This window comes from Peromyscus maniculatus, chromosome 2 (genome assembly GCF_049852395.1).
Source record: "Peromyscus maniculatus bairdii isolate BWxNUB_F1_BW_parent chromosome 2, HU_Pman_BW_mat_3.1, whole genome shotgun sequence".
NCBI classification, from domain to species: Eukaryota; Metazoa; Chordata; class Mammalia; order Rodentia; family Cricetidae; genus Peromyscus; species Peromyscus maniculatus.
Window position 1 is genome coordinate 107,682,655 of NC_134853.1, and position 18,270 is coordinate 107,700,924.

General features: G+C 38.2%; 1 protein-coding gene across 5 annotated transcripts in view; it reads left to right on the forward strand.

Moving 5' to 3' along the window:
• Positions 1 to 18,270, forward strand: part of Dennd4c (DENN domain containing 4C) — a 99,570-nt gene that overhangs the window by 44,783 nt on the left and 36,517 nt on the right. For all 5 annotated transcript variants that reach the window (XM_006975974.4, XM_006975975.4, XM_076564481.1 and 2 more), the window contains 8 exons: positions 1,475 to 1,575; positions 2,588 to 2,806; positions 5,872 to 6,017; positions 8,967 to 9,002; positions 9,093 to 9,223; positions 11,325 to 11,457; positions 15,025 to 15,231; positions 18,079 to 18,207. In XM_006975974.4, the coding sequence (XP_006976036.1) occupies positions 1,475 to 1,575; positions 2,588 to 2,806; positions 5,872 to 6,017; positions 8,967 to 9,002; positions 9,093 to 9,223; positions 11,325 to 11,457; positions 15,025 to 15,231; positions 18,079 to 18,207 (1,102 nt within the window). The remainder of the gene's footprint in view (positions 1 to 1,474; positions 1,576 to 2,587; positions 2,807 to 5,871; positions 6,018 to 8,966; positions 9,003 to 9,092; positions 9,224 to 11,324; positions 11,458 to 15,024; positions 15,232 to 18,078; positions 18,208 to 18,270) is intronic.

The following is an 18,270-nucleotide window of genomic DNA, read 5'->3' on the forward strand; positions in this document are numbered from 1 at the left end:
CAAACAGGGATGGCAGTGTTGATTTTGGGGATTTAAAAAGTAGCATTATAGATACTACATGATTACATCAAGTGAAAATTCTTGATTAGAGTTAAATGTGACATGCCATCAATTTTTAAACACATGATGGTTTCATAGTTGATTTGATATCTTATTTATTTACTTACTTATTTACAAGAAAGATCTTATACAGGTCAGTGGTGGCACATACCTTTAATCTCAGTACTCAGGAAGCAGAGGCAGGCAGATCTCTGTGAGTTCAAGGCCAGCCTGGTCTACAAAATGAGTTCTAAGATAGCCAGGACTGTTACACAGAGAAACCCTGTCTCAAAAAACAAAAACAAAACCAACAAAAAAAGAAAGATCTCACTGTGTGTCCCTGGCTGGCCTAGAACTTGCTATAGACCAGGCTGTCCTTAAACTTGTTCTCCATCCTTTGCTTCCTAAGTCATAGGTATTTGCCATCGTACCCAGCTACAGTATGCCCGTCTTTTAACAGTACATGGAACATGGGAATTGTTACAGCCCTTAGTCAGTTATCTTTCCAGGGAGGATACTATATTTGCTTCTGTGCTGGTGGTATTACCACCCAGGGACATTAGTATTAGAAGTTAATTTCTACTTGGACTTTCTTGGACCGTGCTGGTAATATTTGGTTGGACTATAGTAATTGAAGGGGGAATACCTTCTTCCTATTTAAAATCTAAGCTAAACAAACACTAATGAGTCTTAGTTTTATTTTCCTTCGTTCTAACCTCCTACTTGGTTGTGACCAAAAGAGAGGCCTTTAAAATCCAAGACTCTTTTAACTAAGCCTTAGGTCAGATGAGGCTTTGGTGTTTCTGTAGGTTTCCATTCACTGAAAACTGGAAAGCCTCGTACATACATGCTGAGTAGTAGAAGAGCATTTTCCAAAGCCATTATCTCTACTGTATTTTATGTTTCTGAATTACAAAATTTTGTAAATTTTAACTTTTATTTAGCTTATATCTGCGCCCCTTTTTTTTTAATTTTATGGTGATAGACTATGTTAAATAATGTGTTTGATTTCTTCTTACACCTTTGTGAGGAATGCAATGAACTAAGTGTATTTTACTTCTTTGTTAGATTCCAGTTCTTGGTTTGGGCATATAGTATTTTAGAGGTCTGCAAATAGGCTAACATCTTAAGTCAGTTAGTTATAATATTTTAACCTTTAAAATATTATAGTATTTATTGTAACTTTGGAAGTCAGACTTCAAGTCAGTGCTGTACTACTTACTCCAGTGCGGAAGGAAGGCTGTTGGAGGCGTAGATGGAGGCAGCCACATTGACTAAGGTCTGTTGAAAAGAGCAGCATCCTAAGAGCATCTCACTCCATGTGTCAGTCTTCAGTGCATAAAAAAAATGCCCTTTATCTTTAACTTTGACATAAGCATTTTGTTTAGTACAAATGCATTAGAAATAACGTATTTTCTTAATTCTGATTTAATAGATCTGATGAGAAGAAGAACATAAACTGGAAGCAGCTTCCCAAAAAGCCATGCAAAAGTCTGCTTGGGACCTTGAGGAGGCTATATCCCCAGCTCTGCTCAGGTGAATGTGAGGAGGGAGTAGGGCACTGACCACTAATGCAAGTGGGAATTATCTCTGTCTGTCTCTTTCTTTTCAGTATTTTATTTCTAATAGTGTGTGTGTGTGTGTGTGTGTGACATGTGCATGCACGTGTGGTACTTGTAGAACTCAGAACAGGGTGTCAGATCCCTAGGAGCTATAAGTTGCTTAGTGTGCATGGTTGGTCCCATGCAAGAACAGTATGCATTCTTAACCACTGACCCATCTCTCTAACCCCTTTTTACTGTTGAGACAGTGTCTTTGCTATATTAGCCGGGGACTTGTGATCCTTTTGTTTCTGCCTCTCCCCTACTAAAGTATTTTAAATGAGAGAATAAGATAATTAAAATAAGATAATTGTTAATTTAAACACTGTGTTCTGCTTAGTGAGTTATTATATAACAGACATAAACAATGTGTAGTTAATGATTTTTTTTTTTTTTTAAGCATTTTCTCTGTACCCTGACCTCCTTGGTACTCTCTGTCTTGAGAACTAAAAGTGACTTCAAACTTCAGATCCTTTTGTCTCTACCTCCCAAATGTTAGGGTTCCAGATAGATGGAAGGTACTGGCCCAGTTTGTGTAGTTCTGGGGAGTCGACCCTGGGCTGGGTAAGCACTCTACTGTCTGAGTCACATCCCTATCCTGGTTGTTGGGTTGTTTAGGATTTTTTGAGACTGGATCTCATGTTTATCTGGGCTGGTTCCAACTATGCAGTTGCGTTACCCCAGCACTTAGGAAGGATGAGACAGCAAGATGTTGAGTGTGAAGCCAGCCTGGGTTACATAGCTAGAATATAGCAAGACTCTCCAAAACAAAACAAAACATAAAAAAGGAAGGAAGGAAGGAAGGAAGGGAGGGAGGGAGGGAGGGAGGGAGGGAGGGAGGGAGAGGAAGTTGTGGGCCTTATTTTGACTATTCTCTTCTCATTCAGTCCTTGTATAAATAGGTGTTCTATGTTAATGCCTTGGTTTGTTTTTACTTCTGTTGTCAGTTCACCGAAAAACTCAGGAAAGTTCAGCCATTGAGATGACTCCAATTGAAGCAGATTTCTCTTGGCAAAAAAAGATGACACAACTTGAGATGGAAATCCAAGAGACATTTTTGCGATTTATGGCGTCTGTTTTAAAAGGGTATAGGTCGTATCTCAGACCAATCACAGAAGCTCCTTCAAATAAAGCCACAGCTGTGGATTCATTGTTTGATCGACAGGGTGAGTGTCAGTGAGGTCACAGTTGTCATTGAAGTCAAAGGTATTTCCGGCATATTTACTACATCCATAGAAATTCATATTCAAATGTAAGGAATTTCCATATTCTGTAACCTACCTCTATTAGTAGAGAATTTTAAAAATTTATACCCCATTATTTTTCCTTAAAAATCTGAAATTGAATCAGGTGTCTGATTTGAAGAGTCTGATTGTGCATTCACAATCCCAAATAGTCAGTTATCTCAGGAAGACACACCTACTGCTCGCCTGCCTTTCCTCCCTCAGCTTTGCAGTTTGTACCTTTAAAGACTCCCCAACAATTAATTTACAGACTGAAGCCACCAGTTTTTATTCATCTTGTAAACTGTAACTTTGTTCCTGGAGGACATACATTGTTTAGTGATTGCATTTTTTTCGAAACAGGGTTTCTCTGTGTAGCTCTGGCTGTCCTGGAACTCACTCTGTAGCCCAGGCTGGCCTTGAACTCAAAGAGATCTGCCTGCCTCTGCCTCCTGAGTGCTAGGATTAAAGGCATGTTCCACCATGCCAAGCTGGCAGCATTCTTTCAAATGAATAATTTGGAAGACGTCATTATCAAATAGAAAATAACTGAAAATATTTTGTAGGCATCCATAAAGTCACATGTGAGTTAGAATTTCTTCTTGGCCATTTGTAAAAATGTGCTTAGGCCTTCATGTCTCCTAACAAAATGAGAGTGTTGTGTATAGCTGTGCAGATGGCATGAGAATCTGTGGAAAGCAGCTAGTAAAGGTTCCCTAGGTGTTAATGGGGTAGCTAGTGCCATAGTGGTGAAGAAATGGAGGAGACCTCAGGACTCCACAGGCCTGCAGAGTTGCTTCCTGGCGCAGCAGTAGGCAAGTGTCAGAGGCCAGTTTACTTGTGACAATTTGGAGGCGAGGCTGAGATCAAGGTTTCTTCTGAGGCCTTTCTCCTTGGCCTGTAGATGGCTGTTTATTACCACTTAGGGTCTAAAGTTCCTTTCATAGGACACCAATTGTATCAGAGCAGGACCCATCCAATGACTCCATTTTAAGTCTGTAATTGATTTTAAAGACTTTGTTTCCAAGTATTGTCATATTTAAAGTAATAGGAGTTAGAATATTAACATATGGGGGTTTTTCTTTGTTTCTTTGGTTTTTTGAGGGGGAAGCAGTCCAGCTCATAACACTATGTCTGTGTCCCTCCCCCCACAAAAAAATAAACGTTAAAAGATTAAATGGGAGATCAAATTTAAGATTATATTCAGGTTACTAGTTGCCTTCAGTGACAATCTAAGAATATTAACTTCTATGGACAGTAATGGGTCATTAACTAATGTGGTCTCTCCTGTCTTTCTCTGAGAATGACATTGATCTGAGGTTTTATATAAATAGTACAGCATTTGTTGGGAATGCAGACTTTAGACAACAGAGTACTACAAACACGAATTACAGTATTGATTACACGAGAGGACTGACTTGGTAAGAGATCTTTCCTGAAAACATAACAAAGTGAAGAATGAGTAGGAATTGGATAGTGGCCTTGGCTAAACTTTTTATGCAAACAAAATCTCTATGTGTTGTGGTGTTCTGTGTTGCTTGAGTGGGTCAAAGAAAGGGGTCACTCGCAGATGAAATTTTTAGGTCTGTGTGGCAGCAAGAAGGTCCAGGCTCTGATGAACTGAACCTCAAACAGCTGTACAGAGGCGTATTTATTGATTGTTACACAAAGTTGTTTTTCAGGTAAAGTATTTCCTCATTCCACAGTCCCTAATTTAATCTATATGTTTCTCTAAAGGAAAGCATCACAGGCCCTTGCTACTTAGTCCTTATTACACATCGTTTGCAGTATGCAATAATCCAAGAGCCTCAGGTGTGCCAGAAGCATCTTAAGACCAAAATTATGCAAAGGCTATAACACTCCCCTCAGAAAAACAGTACTACAAATGACAGAAAACAATCACTGTTTTCCACAATGATTCTTCAAGGTCAGAGTACTTCTAGAAAGCAACGATTCACCCTAATGTTTACCCCTAATACGGTGACTGCTAGATCACTACAACAGTACCTTCACATAGGTGTCATTTAACTTCAGGAATTGTGTTTGCTGCATCCATCTCCTTCCCATCATTTCATTTAAAGCACAGTGCAAACAGGCTGCCATTTCTTCTATAACTGTCGTTACCTTTAGCATTGCCTAGATTTGCATGTATGAGCTGCTGTATCATTGTGTTGTTATTCAACATTTCCATCTATTTTTTTGGCAATTTTGATTGTATCAAGAGCTACTCTGCCTAGTAGAAATACCATGGAGCTACAATATGGTTTTACATTTTTAGTAGCCACAATAAACATGTGACAACTAAGAAAAATTAATTATAACTACATGTCCCAAGCAGTATCATTTTAACATACAATCAAAAATTTTAAATTATTAATGAAATAGCTTTACATTCTTTATTTTCATATTGTCTTTGAGATGCAGTATGTCTTTTATAATTTACAGTACAGTTCCAATAGTTGCATTTAAGGTGGTATGTTACCATGCATGGTTACTGAAATAAACAGTATGGATCTGGAGACTTGAATATTAAGGATTTAAGTTTAGTAATTTTGTCACATAAGCACCAAAATATGGCCCTTTAAATATATAGAATTATAGAGTCTCAGAGAAGAATGTTTATTTGTTTGGTTTGGTTTTGAGATAAAGTTTCTCTATGTAGATCTGGCTGTTCAGGAACTTGTTTTGTAGACCATGCTAGGCTGAACTCAGAACTCAGAGATCCACCTGCCTCTTCTTCAGGAGTGCTGGGACTCAAGGTGTGCCCCACCACACCCAGCTGAGAGAGTTTCTGTCTGAGGATGTAGGGCTGAGGTTCCTTAGATAATTTAGTGAGAAGATTAGTATCTGGGATTTTCATAGTTGAATTAGGCAGGAAGAGCTTTACCTGATTATTAGAAATTTCCATAAATGTGGGTTTGTATAAAGGTAATATAATATAGATGTATAGAGTAATGTTTGATATGACATTAATTCCTCTTTAAAATTTGTTATAATTCTTTTTTCAGGTTTTTTGAAAAGTCGGGATCGAGCCTATGCAAAATTCTATACCCTTTTATCCAAAACGCAGATTTTTATTCGTTTCATTGAAGAATGCAGTTTTGTAAGTGATAAAGATACTGGATTGGCATTTTTTGATGACTGCATTGAGAAGGTAAAATTTTGTTTTATATGCTATCTTTAAGAAAAACCACATTGGTTTAACTTCATAATAATTGGGTTTTTAGCTCAAAGTAATCTGATACCGACAGATGTGCGTGCGTGCGTGCGTGCGTGTGTGTGTGTGTGTGTCTTTCCTCTATGGTGTCTCCTTGCTACTATGCTTGATTTACTTTTCTCTCTGTTAAGTATTAAGAATGTATCCTCACCTTTCTAAGTCTTGCTGGCTTTTTGTTTGTTTGTTTGTTGTAGGTGGATTTTTCTTTGGGCTGCCCGCTCATAAAAAATACGGAGACTTATTAATTATGAAAGATCAGCCTATAGCTTAGGCTTGTCCCACTAGCTCTTATAACTTAAATTAACCCATTTCTATTCATACACATGTTGCCATGTGACTCGTGGCTTTTACCTCTCCTCCTAAATGTCTCTTCCCTCTGCATCTAGCTGACAGTTCCGCCTTTCTTCTTCCCAGAGCTCTCTCTGTCAAGAAGTCCTACCTATGCCTCCTGCCTAGCTATTGACTGTTTAGCTTTTTATTAAACCAATCACAGTGACACATCTGCACACAGTGTAAAGAAATATTCTGCAACAGTTTTTTTTAGCTAAATGAGGATACAATTAGCTTTATTAAAAAGCTGTGGATTTATATATGGTGGTACACTGTGTCTTCTTGCTTTACTGTTTTTCTGAACACTTTAATATCTGTAAGGCTTTTTTGTTATTGTTCAAGGTTTCTTTTGAGCCAGAGTCTCTTGTGACCCATATTGGCTTTGAACTTGCCACATTACTAAGAATGACTTGAACTCCTTATTCTCCTGCCTCCACCTTACAAATGATGTCACAGTTTTTCTAACTAGACTTTTGGAGCCGTTTGTTTACACAAATCATAAAAGATTTGAGATCGTGGGGCTGGAGAGATGGCTCAGAGGTTAAGAGCACTGACTGTTCTTCCAGAGGTCCTGAGTTCAATTCCCAGCAACCACATGGTGGCTCACAACCATCTATAACGATATCTGGTGCCGCCTTCTAGCCTGCAGTCATACATGCTGTATACATAATAAATAAATCTTTAAAAAAAAAAAAGATTTGAGATTGTATCCATGAATGGCTTAGTAGTATGTTTTAATTTTTAGTGACCTTCACTGATTCATATACCTTAGAAACCATGTATGAATAAGATTTGTTTATAAATAACCAAAGTCAAGTATGATACGTACCTGTAATTCCCCTGCTTGAGAGGCTAAGGCAGGAAGATGGAAAGTTCAGGGCCAGCATACACTACACAGCAAGTTCTGGGCCAGCTGTGGCTACATAGTAAGACCTGTCTCAAAGAGTGAAAACGAGGAAGGGAAGGAAGGAAAGAAAACTAAAGAAAAGGAATAACCTGTCCTGTAAGCCACAAGACAAGTGTGCTTTAATCTAAGCATATAGGATCTAAAAGTAGATTCTGAAATGTTTTTGTGTATGCCTGGCATTGAAACAAAAGGTTTATTTGTGTGTGTGAGGTGTGTGCACACATGTGTAGTGATGCACATGTGCAGAAGCCAGAGGAGGATGTTGGGTATCCTGCTGTACCACTCTCTATCATGTTCTAGGGTCTCTCCCTGAACCCGGGGGCTCGACTGGTTGCCAGCAAGCCCCAGCAGTCTTTGTGTCTCTGCCGTCCTCCTCCCCCACTGCACTGGGGTTACAGGCATGTGCAGCTGTCCTGCTTCTTATGTGGGTCTTGTGCTTGTATAACCAGTGCTCTTCACCACAGAGCCACTTCTCCAACCCTGAGTTGTTTCCTCTCCTCCTCCTCCTTTTTCTTCTCTTGTAAATTGAGTGTTCTTTGGTTTTGTGTTAAAAATGGAACTGTTTAGCCGGGCGGTGGTGGCGCATGCCTTTAATCCCAGCACTCGGGAGGCAGAGGCAGGCGGATCTCTGTGAGTTCGAGGCCAGCCTGGGCTACCAAGTGAGTCCCAGGAAAGGCGCAAAGCTACACAGAGAAACCCTGTCTCGAAAAACCAAAAAAAAAAAAAAAAAAAAAATGGAACTGTTTAAACAGAGAAGTTTGGATTTTTTTCTAACTAGGCTCGAGATTTAGTTTAAAAAATTATAAAGGAAAGAGAGAGTTAATATTCACCAGTCTATTATTCAAAAAAAATTTTTCTTGTTTCTTGAATGGATTAAGATTAGGTTTTATATAGTTCTGTTAAGAGACTGCTTTTGAATCTGTCTAGGAAAATGTTAATGGTTATATTGCTTTTGAATGTAGGAATTATAAATGTGTATAGTAATATTCATGAGTTATTATGTTAACCTATTGATATTGATACATGGTTTGGTGAAATTAAAGAAATATTTAAGTTTGATGTAAATACATCAGACATTTATGTTGTGTTAGCAAGAAATTCAAATGATTCTATTAAGAGTTTGCTTTAAGATGTAAGATTGAGAGAATTGTATTTATATACAGCAGTATTTATGTTAGAATTATGCTAACCTGTTAATGTTAATGATGAAACTAAGAGCGTCTTTAAGTTTGTTAAAAACTGTGAGGTATGCAGTGAATAATTACTGTACTTCAGAAACACAGATAAATAATGATGTAAGGTTTCTTTATTTTGGTGAGTTTTTTTTTTTGTTGTTGTTGTTGTTCTTTTGTTTTGTTTTTTGATAAAGGGTTTCTCTGTGTAGTTTTGGTTCCTGTCCTGAAACTCTCTTTGTAGACCAGGCTGGCCTCGAATTCACAGAGATCCACCTTCCTCTGCCTCCTGAGTGCTAGGATTTAAGATGTGTACCATCAGGAAAAAAAAAAAAAAATTGAGTGTTCTTAACCACTGAACTATTACTCTAGCCCTGAATTTCTTCTTCTTTTCTTTTAAAATCAGGATTTAAAAAAAATTTGAACTATTGAATTTAGTAGAGGTTTTTACTAAGAATTTCTCTTTTCCTCTTCCAGTTGTTTCCAGACAAAGGTGTAGAGAAAACAGACAAGGTATGATTTTTTTTTTCTTATATTGAAATGTCAGGTTTCAGAATTAGATTGCTTATATGCATATTAATTGGAGAACATACTTATTTTCAGGTTGACTTGGATTCAGCTGAAGATACCAAATTGATAGAGCTAGATGATTCACAGAAAAGTGAGCACACTGTATTTATCATGCCACCTGAACCACCTCCTGATGATGGAAGTAATTTGTCACCTCAATACAGGTAGCATAAACTTGTTAAGAGCTACTTGGGCATAGTTTTAGTAGTTTATTTCAGTTTTTGCTATTACTAAGAGATGTACATCTTAGTAATTTGTGTAGATAATTTTCAATGTGAATAATATGAACATTCTATCGAGTTGCCACCAGGCGTTAACAGTGTAAGAATGGATGGCCTTACTAGAAGGGAAGTTAGACATTAATATCATTCACTTAAGTGTTTCACCATATTTTCATCTTTAGAATTTGGGTTTAGGGGTTTGTTGTTGTTGTTGTTTTGAGATTCCCTACTAACTTGAGGAGTTTTAATCCTGTGAAATTTTTGAGTTAGTGAGATAGAGAAAACGTGAAAGTTCAAGACCAGGGATCATTCATTCTGTGTTTAAAGAACACTTAACAAATAGAATTTGGATGAAAATCTTTTCAGAAATTACAATAAATTTGTTTTCATTTTATAATCATCGTGGCTCATAGTTTAGTAAACTTAAAAATGAAATAAGAAATCTAACATAATTTAGTACTAATTTTAGATTTATTAATAGCTTTGGGATGTGTGTATATTGTGTAGATGAGTTCATTTTCTTTGTAACCTGTGCTTGCCTAAATGACAGGTCTGAACATTCTTCCATGCCATCATAATTTTTCCTGCCTTATGATTTTAGTGACCACATTGTATACAGTTACTGTAACTTACCTTTTTCCTGTGATTTATTCATAGTTCTTTTTATCTTTGCAGATATATTTTTGTTTTCGTTTGTTTGTTTTAGGCTGCACTTGTACAATAATTCTCTAAGGAAAAGTCAAGGACCTTTGTAAAGAGACAGTAATCTCAGTAGGACCAAGTGAGACAGGATTGTTCTTGTAGTTGAGTGTCTTAATTGAATTCATTTTTATTTTGACTTGTGTGGTTGAGGCTTTTAGTTCTGACACGTAAGGCACAATCAAGTAGAGAATGGCAATCTTTCTGAGAAGAGAATTTGCCAAACTAAATCAGAGACAGTTTCCAGGGAGAAAGAGTCAGTCATATAATAAACACCTAGCTTTTCTAGCATTTAAAGAAATGCACACCAAACTGTTGAACAGAAGCATTTTAACTTACCCAGTGGAAGCTGAGCTATGCTGCTAGCGTGTTTGTTAGTATACCCATTTTTGAAATCATCTGCTATTGATTAGAATAATTTCAATTCTTTCTGGGCGGTGGTGGCGCACACCTTTAACCTCAGTGCTCAGGAGGCAGAGACAGGATCTTTGTGAGTTCAAGGCCAGCCTGGTCTACAGAGTGAGTTCCAGGTTAGGCTCTAAAGCGATACAGAGGAACTCTTCCTTGTGGGTTAGGGGTGGGCTGAGGGAGTAGGGGTGGGGAAGAATAAGTCCAGTTCCCTTGAGAAACACTGGTTTATTTAGTATTCATTTTAAGAAGTTCAGCAAAAGTGTTAACAAAGATACACATACAAAGACAAATTGACAGGGCAGTGGTGGCACATGCCTTTAATCCCAGCACTCAGGAGGCAGAGGCAGGCGGATCTCTGTGAGTTTGAGGTCATCCTGGTCTACAGATCGAGATCCAGGACAGGCACCAAAACTACAGAGAAACCCTGTCTCAAAAAACAAAAAACAAACAAACAGAAAGAAACACAAAGACAGTTGACAATATTCTAAAGTAACTGAATAATATCCAGCAGTGTAAAGAACTAGTTAAATCATAATGTATCTTTAAAATAAAAAGACTAGTTTTTTTTTTAATACTGACATAAACTAATGTCTTAAAGAAAACCTCGATTATAAAATATACTAGCTGGTATTTTTAAATATAATTATCATTGAACATATGAATTTTATTGAAAGAGATATGAATTTCTCTTTTTAAGTAAGAGTCAGAGATTTTTCTTTTTATAAACTGGTTGAAAATAACAAATAGGTGGGAGCAGCTAGAGTTCCAGATAGGATAATCTGTAGCTTCTAGCTGTGTTTTCTCATATTTTGAAACAAATTGTAAGGAATTTTGAAGAATATTATCCGATATGTGAAATTTTTACCTCATTACTGAGTAGTTGAAGAAATAATGGATTTTCAGTCATCAGTTCTGTTTTTGCTTTTTATTTTAGTTACACGTGCTTTCCAATGTTGGATCCTAAGCTTTTTGACAGCCCACAGGAGCTGAAACTGTGCTTCAGTAGACATCCTCCTGGGAGTAGCATTACAAACAGCCCTGCTCTCATGGCTAAAAGAACCAAACAGGTCAGATCCTCCTTACCTAACCCTTGTTCAGTGAAAATAGAAACTGTATATGTGACATGCAGCTTGTAGTATAGAATCCTCAGCAGCTGTCTGAAGCTGTGTGGTTGTCATGAGGTAACTCTGTTCTTGTACCTACTTGATATTAAAGCCGAAGTGTAAAGCTCTCAATCATACTTAAGGGAAGTCTTGGGAACCAATCATACCTTAAGTAAAACTAGAACTTTTCTGGACATGGTGGCATGCACTTTGAATCTCAGCACTCAGGAAGCAAAGACAGGAGGCTCACAAAGAGTTTGAGGCCAGCCTGGTTTATACAGTGAGTTCTAGGCCAGCCATCATTACATAGTGAGACCCTGTCTCAAAAATTAAAAGAAATAAAACAAAAGGTCTATAATTTAGCCTGGCAGTGGTGGCGCACACCTTTAATCCCAGTTCTTGGGAGGCAGAGACAGGCGGATCTCTGAGTTCTAGGCCAGCATATATAACTTTATTGTGATACAATCCATATACTGCGCAATTTACCCACTTAAAGTGTATATAATTCAGTAGCTTCTCTTCCACTCTGGGACTTTGAATGTGTTCTCAAGGTTGTGCAACCACCACCTCAGTTAATTTAGAGATGCAGATAACTCCAGAAGAAAAGCCCACAGCCTTTAGCCATTGACCACCACAGCCTTTCTCCTCTCACAGCCCTCTAACCACTAGTCAGCCCCCACAGGGGCAGTGTGTCTATTCTAGGCATTTCATAGACAGGATGATGCAGTACTAGTGATTGTTTTCTTTAACTTAGTATAATCTTTTCATCCTATAGCATGAGTTAATGCTTCATTTGGACTGAGTCGTATTCCAGTGCATGCACACAGCAGTTAATCTGTTCATAGGCATGTAACAGTCCTTACTGTTGGCTACTGTGAATAATGTTGATCTAAGCATATGTGTGCAGTTGCCAAGTAGATGTATGTTTTCATGTCTTTCTAGTATATCTAGGAGTAGAGCTGCTGTGTTTATGGTAATTCTCTGTTGAATCTTTTGAGAAAATGCTGTTATTTTCCAGAATGGCTACACTATTTTATATTTCCATTAACATTGTTCAAGGGTTGTGATATTACAGTATCATTTTCAGTTCTTATTATCTGCCTTTTAAAAATTATTGCCATTTGGTGAATATGGAGTGATACTTCACTGTAGCTTTGATTTATGTTTCCTTTGTGTCTTAGATACAGTATAGCAAATATTACATAAAGGGAGTTAACCACAGGAGAGCCTAGATAGACATTTTACTTTACTGCAGCATCTGGTTTAGGAATAAGGGGTTAAGCTATGCTAAGATGTATTAAAATAACATCCTTTATACACAGATATTTTGAGGTTCTTCAGAATGAACTGAAATTGTGGCAATTCTTCTGCCTCAGCCTCCTGAGTATTGGGATTACAGATATAAAGCCACAATGTCTAGCCTTGGACCAGTTATTTTTAAAGACCTACTCAGAGAATCAATGTAGACAATAAATTTAGAAGGGAAAATTAAATGGAAATCTTGGCAGGAAATATCCTAGGATATCTTAATTGTTAGTAGTGAGAAGAATGAGAAAAATATTGCTGAGGACTAAAGGAGGCCTGGCAAAAGGAAGGTACCTGCTGTGCAGGCTTGGGGACCTGAGCTTATTATCCCCATAGCCCATCTAAAAGTAGAAGAAAGGATGATTTAACGGTGGTGTTCTCTGACCCCTGCACATGAGCCGTGGCCCATGTACACACGCACGTGTGCACGCATGCACAGGCTAAAAAGTTAGAGAGCCAGACACCATGGTCACAGCGTTTGGGAGGTGGAAGCAGGAAAATAAGGAGTTAAAATGGATATCGTAACACTTGCCAACAGATGGTTGTAGAATAGTGTGAAATGTTACTGTAAACCAGGGTTTCTTAAACTTTTTCCCTTATAATCTCTTTTCACCTGAGAGTTTTTTATATGATCCCAGGTATCATAAAACTTTTTAAAATGTATATGTAAATTATATATGTAATTAATTACATTAACAACCAGGACGAATTTGCATGCTAATGAGATTGACATCCTTGTTCATTTTTACATGAAGGATTCAATCTTGACTGAATATTTAATGTTGCAGGATATTTGGCATATTGAGTGTTTTTCAGAGTTGGTCAGTATTTTGATTTATACTTAGTATTGAAAATGCCGAGGGTTGGGGATTTAGCTCAGTGGTAGAGCGCTTGCCTACCAAGCACAAGGCCCTGGATTCCGTCCTCAGCTCCAGAGAGAGAGAGAGAGAGAGAGAGAGAGAGAGAGAGAGAGAGAGAGAGAGAGAGAGAGAGAGAGAGAGAAGAAAATGCCACTTTACATAAATATATAGTATGAAGCAACAAAAGTGTGTTTAGGACCAGTCCAGAAGTTACTGGAAATTCTGTCTGAATCCTAAGCCAAAAGTCACTCAAGTGACGTTTTTAAAATAAAACTCAAGTCCATGCAACAATTTTTAAAAGTAAAACGTTCGAATGCAATACAGTCCAAAAGTAAAACTGGATATAGTTAATTCGGTAAAGTGCTCGGTCTGCAGGCGTGAGGACCTGGGCTCTGCCCTCAGAACCCACATCAAAGAGCCGGGTGGGTGAGGGAAACCTGTCATCTCAATACTGAGGAGGCAAAGACAAGAGAGTCCCTAGGGTTTCTTGGTCAGCCAGCCTTGTCTAATCAGAGAGGCCCAGGCCAATGGGAGAGCCTACCAAAAAGAAAAGAAAAGAAAAACGGTGGGTAATGAGGAGTGACACCTGAGTGTCTCTGCCTCCACATGCACATGCACACATACAATAGGAACATGTATCCCCCAAAATCCTTATTTGATGTTTACATACTGAGGAATTATGGTAGGGAAATAATAAATCTTTTTTTTTCTTTTCTTTTTTTTTTTTTTCTGCAATATGTTGTAAAAACATTGGATTCTTAACAATCAATTGTATTGAGTAACAGTAAAGGCATTTTAGACACTTCTGTTGGCATTTGTGATGTGATGGCACACAGTGAGCACTCAGAAACACCTTGGAATCTTTACACACCTGATTTTGAATTACTCTTTGGCCATGGTGTATTTAGACATTTTACCATTGTTATAATTTTCATGTTTCTGACATTCACTTAATACAACTCCATTTGGGGTTATGACCCACAGTTTAAGACTCTGGGCTATAAACCAAAGTTCATGGAATCATGTGGCACAGAATTAAGACTATAAAATGCTTCATTTTTAAAGTGTGAGTTTACATTAAGAATTTCCTTTTTGCTGGGTGGTGGTGGCCATGCACGCCTTTAATCCCAGCATTCGGGAGGCAGAGGCAGGTAGATCTCTGTGAGTTTGAGGCTGAGGCCAGCCTGGGCTACAGAGCGAGTAACAGGCAGGCTCCAAAGCTACACAGAGAAACTCTGTCTCGGAAAAAAAAAAAAAAAAAAAAAAAGGAAAAGAAAAGAAAGAAAAAAGAATTTCCTTTTTTTTTTTCCTTCTTCACTCACTATAATGGGTTATAATGAATACAATGATGTTTATTTCTTTATAGGAGATAAAAACAGCTCATAAGTTGGCGAAGAGATGTTATATGAATCCACCACAATGGGCCAAGTGTCTCTTCAGTCATTGTTACAGCTTGTGGTTTATCTGTCTCCCAGCCTATGTTAGAGTTTCTCACCCCAAGGTCAGAGCGCTCCAACAGGCATATGATGTACTTATTAAAATGAGGAAGACAGACGTGGATCCACTAGATGAGGCAAGTACAAGACACATATTGTTACCTTTTTTTTTTTTTTTTCTTTTCCCAATGTAGTAGATGAATTCAGGGCCTTGCTTGTGCTTGGCAAGTGAGCTATATCCCTAGCCCATGCCGATACATGTTGTTTTATAATTTTAAGTGTTTGGGTCTTGTTAGTTATGGTGATGCACGATTATAATTCTAGCACCTTCGAGGCAAGAGATTGTCCCAGCTTTCAGGCTGGCATACCCTGCACTACAGAGCAACACCCATTCTTAAAAATAAAAAATGAAAAGGAAGGTAGGAAGGTTAGTTAATTTAGCTCTTAGTCAGCCGGGCGTGGTAGCACATACTTTTAATCTCAGCACTTGGAAGGCAGAGGCAGAGGCAGATGGATCTCTATGAGTTTAAGACCAGCCTGGTCTCCAGAGTGAGTTCCCCGGCAGCCAGGGCTACACAAAGAAACCCTGTCTCGAAAAAAACAAAAAATTAGCTCTTAGTCATTTTAAAGCATGCTCAATCATTTTCATGAAGGAGTTATGGTAAAACTATCATTCTGTTTCATGGTGCTGATATATATTGTTTGTTCAAAATATTTATTAAAAGTTACTGCTTTGGCCAGGTGTGGTAATGTACACACGTTTAATCCCAACACTTGGCCAGCCTGATCCACATAATAAGTTCAAAGTCAGCCAAAGCTACATAGTGAGACCCTGTTTAAAATAAATAAATAAACCCACAACAAAATTACTGCCTTGCCTGGGAGTGGTGGTGCATCTATCTCAGCAAGGCGGGGGTCACCCTTTTAAGACCAGCCTGGGTTACTTTGTGAGATGCTATCTCATATTAAAACAATGAAAAACTGTCAGTTTGCAATGAAGCAAGATGTCCTTACTTAGGTCACATTATTTGTTCTTACACAGAATGTAATAGTGATTTCATTTTGTTCTTAATATAACTTTATTAGGAAACAGGTAAAAGACTTGCAAGTGGTTCTTGGTACATTGTTCTAAGTAGGTAAATCACATAAACTCTTTCAGATTTTTCATCTGAAACTGTAGTGCTTCATTTTTCAACATTGGCACTGTTGACTTTAGTGAACAAAATTATTGGTGGGGGTGTTGTGTGTGTGTATCCTGTACATAACAGGATGGATGTTTGGCAGTGTTGCTGGCTCCTACCCACTAGAGGCCAGTAATAATCCTTCTCTCCCTCCCTAGGTTATGACAGTCATTGCCCCTGGAAAACTTTTTATATAGAGAATAATAACACTTCTTCATAAGGTTGACTTAAGTCAGTTGATAGACAGATCATTCCTGGCTTATAGTCAGCATTCAGTAAATGTGCTAGATGTCATTATATATTCTTTCTCCCTCCAGCCTTAGATCCACCTTAAGAGGTATTTATATCATCTAGCTGGAACTTGGAGAAACTGAGGTATTTACTTAGCTTTTCTCTCTGTTCTCCACTTTGAAAGTTTTTTTTTCTTCCCCTTTGTTTGTTTTGTTTGAGACAGGTTTTTTGTGTAGCTCTGGCTGTCCTGGAAGTCACTCTGTAGCCCAGGCTGGCCTCAAACTTACAGAGATCCATCTGCCTCTGCCTCCTGAGTGTTGAGTTTAAAGGTGTGCACCACCACCGCCTGGCCTTTTTTTTTTTTTTTTTTTTTTTTTTCTTTTAAAGATAATGTTTCACCATGTGACAGCTCATTATGTAGACCAGGCTAGCCTTGAACTCAGCGATCTGCTTGCCTCAGTCCCTGCTTTCACAGTGCTGGGACTAAAGGTGTGAGCCACTATGCCTGGCCTGGAAGTGATTTTTGGCATTACAGTAGTTGTGACACTCAAACCAGATTAGAATTTAAAATAAAAACTGTCTTTGCTAATAATATGACATTGTATTTAATTTTCTTCCTTCCTGCCTTCTTTCCTTTCCTCTTTTCTCTTTGTTGTTGTTTTGGTGGTGCTCCTAGGGATTGAACCTGTAGTCTTATACAAGCTGGCCAATGGCTCAGTTACTGAAATACCTTGCTGTACATACTCTGTCAATCTTTTTACATTAGTTTACAAATCCCATCTGTTAAACAGACATCCTGAAGCTACTGTTCCTTTAGCATAGCATGTAAAGCATACTCATTGGGGAAAAAGGTATTTTAACCCTATATTTGTTTTTAGAAATAAATTCTTTTCCATATTATGGAGAACAGTAGTCATTTTCCTTATATAGATTTATTTTCTCAAATGTACAGGCCCACAGCGTTACCCAGCAGGGCTGCATAAGGGGATTTGACCACAGATGTAGTTACCAGGTGTGTGGAAGGGTCTGCACTTGGCTGTGTGATATGCTCTGATCTGGGGGGGAGGCAAGTCTTTTGCCCTACCCCTTGTCATTGTTATAAAAAGCCCTTTTGAAGAGACAGAAGGGGCCGGTGGATTTTGATCCAGGTCCTTCCGAAGCTATCCTGTGTTTCTGTCTGTCTCCTCTCCATTATCTTTCTATCTATAAATTCCTTATTCCTCTCTCCTCCTCATAGGAAATCCTGTAAAATGTGGGCGCTGGCCTCCCACACTCAAACAGATGAGATGTGCCTGGAATAGTTAATACTGTTGGTTATTATCTGTTAGGTCGAGTAGGGTTTGTTGTTGTATTTTATCTATGTGTTTATTTGTTTTCTGAGGCAAGAGTCTTTTGTAACCCAGGCTGTCATAGAAGTCATTCTGTATGGGAGAATGGCCTTGAACATCGGATTCTCCTGCCTCTGCCTCCCACATAACTACCACACCTGGTTACGTCGAGTCTTTAAAATCTCTGTAAGTCACAGGTGAACTAACATGCTAAAGACCATCGCTTTGCTGTTCCTCTTGTCAGGTGTGCTATCGAGTAGTAATGCAGCTTTGCGGACTTTGGGTTCATCCTGTCTTAGCAGTGAGAGTCTTATTCGAAATGAAAACTGCTAGAATAAAGCCAAATGCTATTACTTACGGCTATTATAATAAGGTAAGTTGGATTAATGTTAGGCAGGGCAGTATATCTTTTAATTTTTTTATTACTATTTATTAA